At 52.1% G+C, this 1,984-nt stretch overlaps 1 protein-coding gene across 1 annotated transcript in view; it reads left to right on the plus strand.

Annotated features, from left to right (window-relative positions):
- Positions 1–1,618: 1,618 nt before the first annotated feature.
- Positions 1,619–1,984, plus strand: part of Bsg (immunoglobulin domain-containing protein Bsg) — an 18,636-nt gene continuing 18,270 nt past the window's right edge. Inside the window, exon 1 of the mRNA XM_018453931.1 lies at positions 1,619–1,708. Coding sequence (XP_018309433.1) covers positions 1,633–1,708 — 76 coding nt within the window. The 5' untranslated portion in view covers positions 1,619–1,632. The remainder of the gene's footprint in view (positions 1,709–1,984) is intronic.

Below are 1,984 nucleotides of genomic sequence, written 5' to 3' on the forward strand. Positions count from 1 at the left end.
TTCTGCGCAGCCCCTAAGAAATGACTAATCACAGTCAAGTATTCCCCTCTTATTCGATGGTAAGAAGGGAATACTCGAAGGTGATTGATCAATTTTTACAGATTACAGCATACGGCACACGGTTACGGCCAATGGCTGCGTTCAGCAGAACGGTTGTTTTGCAATTGTTGGAAGTTTCCTTCGCGCTAATTGGATCATACTTTTAAATCTAGAAGAATGGTCCTATCTCAGCAGACAATCATAAAACGGTTGCAAAACTGTTGAGTCTGCTGAACGCAGCCAATGTAAGCTACGGTCATTTGACGCTACAAAGCTTCGAAGCATTCTTTGATTAGTTAATTCGTAAAATTCTTTGTTCTAATTGGTCGCTCAAACGCTTCGAAACGTTTGTAGCGTCAAGTGGACCGCAATAAACGCTCCCTAAGTGTAGAAACCAATTATATTGAAGAATCACTAAGCGCTGATTAGTTTTCTTTGCTAAACGCAACCATTGGTAGAAATAAACGTAACTTCAAGTCAAAGGTTGCGTTAAATCGCCTCGAATTGCTTGTAAATTTTAAAGCGTGTGTATCAAGCTTAAAAGGACCGCGAATCGCTGCAGAGAGCGCAACCGTAGAATTTCGCAGTTATCGGAAAAAGAGGAAATGGCGAAGTGGAGGGGAAGTCGATTGGCGCGTGACAGAACGAGACGGACATTTGCGTGGCGGAGAAGGAGGAAGAGGCTCCGAGCAGAAGACAACGGTCGCCATTTTTATTCTGATGTTGCCGACGTTGCCGTAGCTACTTAGCTAGTATAGCTAGTATAGCTGCTGCGGTTCGCATTGTGTTTATTCGTGTGGTGATCTGTGTGCCTCTTTCTCTCTCTCTCTCTCTTCTCCCCTCTCTTCTCCCCTCTCTGTCACTTCCAAAAAGTGAATCGACGACAACGGTAACGTGGAGAAAGAGAAGTAGAGGAAGAAGGAGGCGGTGGTGGAGGGAGCGACGACGACGACGGAGCGGCGACGACGGCGACGACGACGGCGGCGACGGCACCTGGACGGTCACTGTGTAGTGCGCATTAAGATAAGAGTGCAGAGATAACGATAAGACGGACGATCAAACGTCAGTGATAGATCGTGACGGCAACGGCAGCGGCGACATTGGTGGCAGAGGAAGAGGAGGAGGAGGAGGAAGAAGAAGAAAAAGAAGAAGAGGAAGAGGAAGAAGAGGAGGTGGAGCAACAGCAGCAGCAGCAACAGCAGCAGCAGCAGTAGCAGCAGCAGCGGTGCGACGGGCGCTTTCGCGCGAACAATCCGTCTGTTGCGCACGATCGGTGCGAAAAGAGAATTCGCGGTTTTGACGGACCGTCCGAGAATATCGACGAGGTGACGGCCACGGGAAATCGCGGTGATAACGACGACGATAAGGACAAGGACGACGGGGACAACGACGACACGCTATATCCGTGTACGACGGCCCATCAACGTGACAACAGGCATTGCCCGTCCAGGTGCCGCGTAGGTTCCTCACCTGCTCCGCGACGACGACGACGACGACGAGGTGGGGCATCGTGCTCGTCGTTGGTAATCGTATTGCCGTGCACGGTCCACACGGTCACGCGCCACCGCGTACATCGGCAGCAGCGCCATCGGGATGGAGAGGCGAGCCACTTTTGTGCTGCTGGGGATGCTATATTTAGCGGTGGGCACCCTCGTCACGGTCCAGGCAGGTGAGTCTCTCTCTCTCTCTCTCTCTCTCTCTCTCCGCGACACGCGCGCGCGCGCGCACACACACACGCACGCACACACGCACACGCACACGCACACGCATGCACGCACACAAACTGAATTCTCTAGCTCGCTTTTCGACGCCTCTCGATCGGCGACTCGCGACGACCATACGACTGATACGACCCGTGTTCGCGCACCCGACGGCTCACTTCTTTCCTGCGACTCTTAGTGTGTCATCATCCCTGACAAGACGCCGAGTTCAATCAAAGTCTTCC

The sequence above is a fragment of the Mycetomoellerius zeteki genome, unplaced genomic scaffold (genome assembly GCF_001594055.1).
Source record: "Mycetomoellerius zeteki isolate Tzet28-1 unplaced genomic scaffold, Tzet1.0 scaffold111, whole genome shotgun sequence".
Classification (NCBI taxonomy): domain Eukaryota; kingdom Metazoa; phylum Arthropoda; class Insecta; order Hymenoptera; family Formicidae; genus Mycetomoellerius; species Mycetomoellerius zeteki.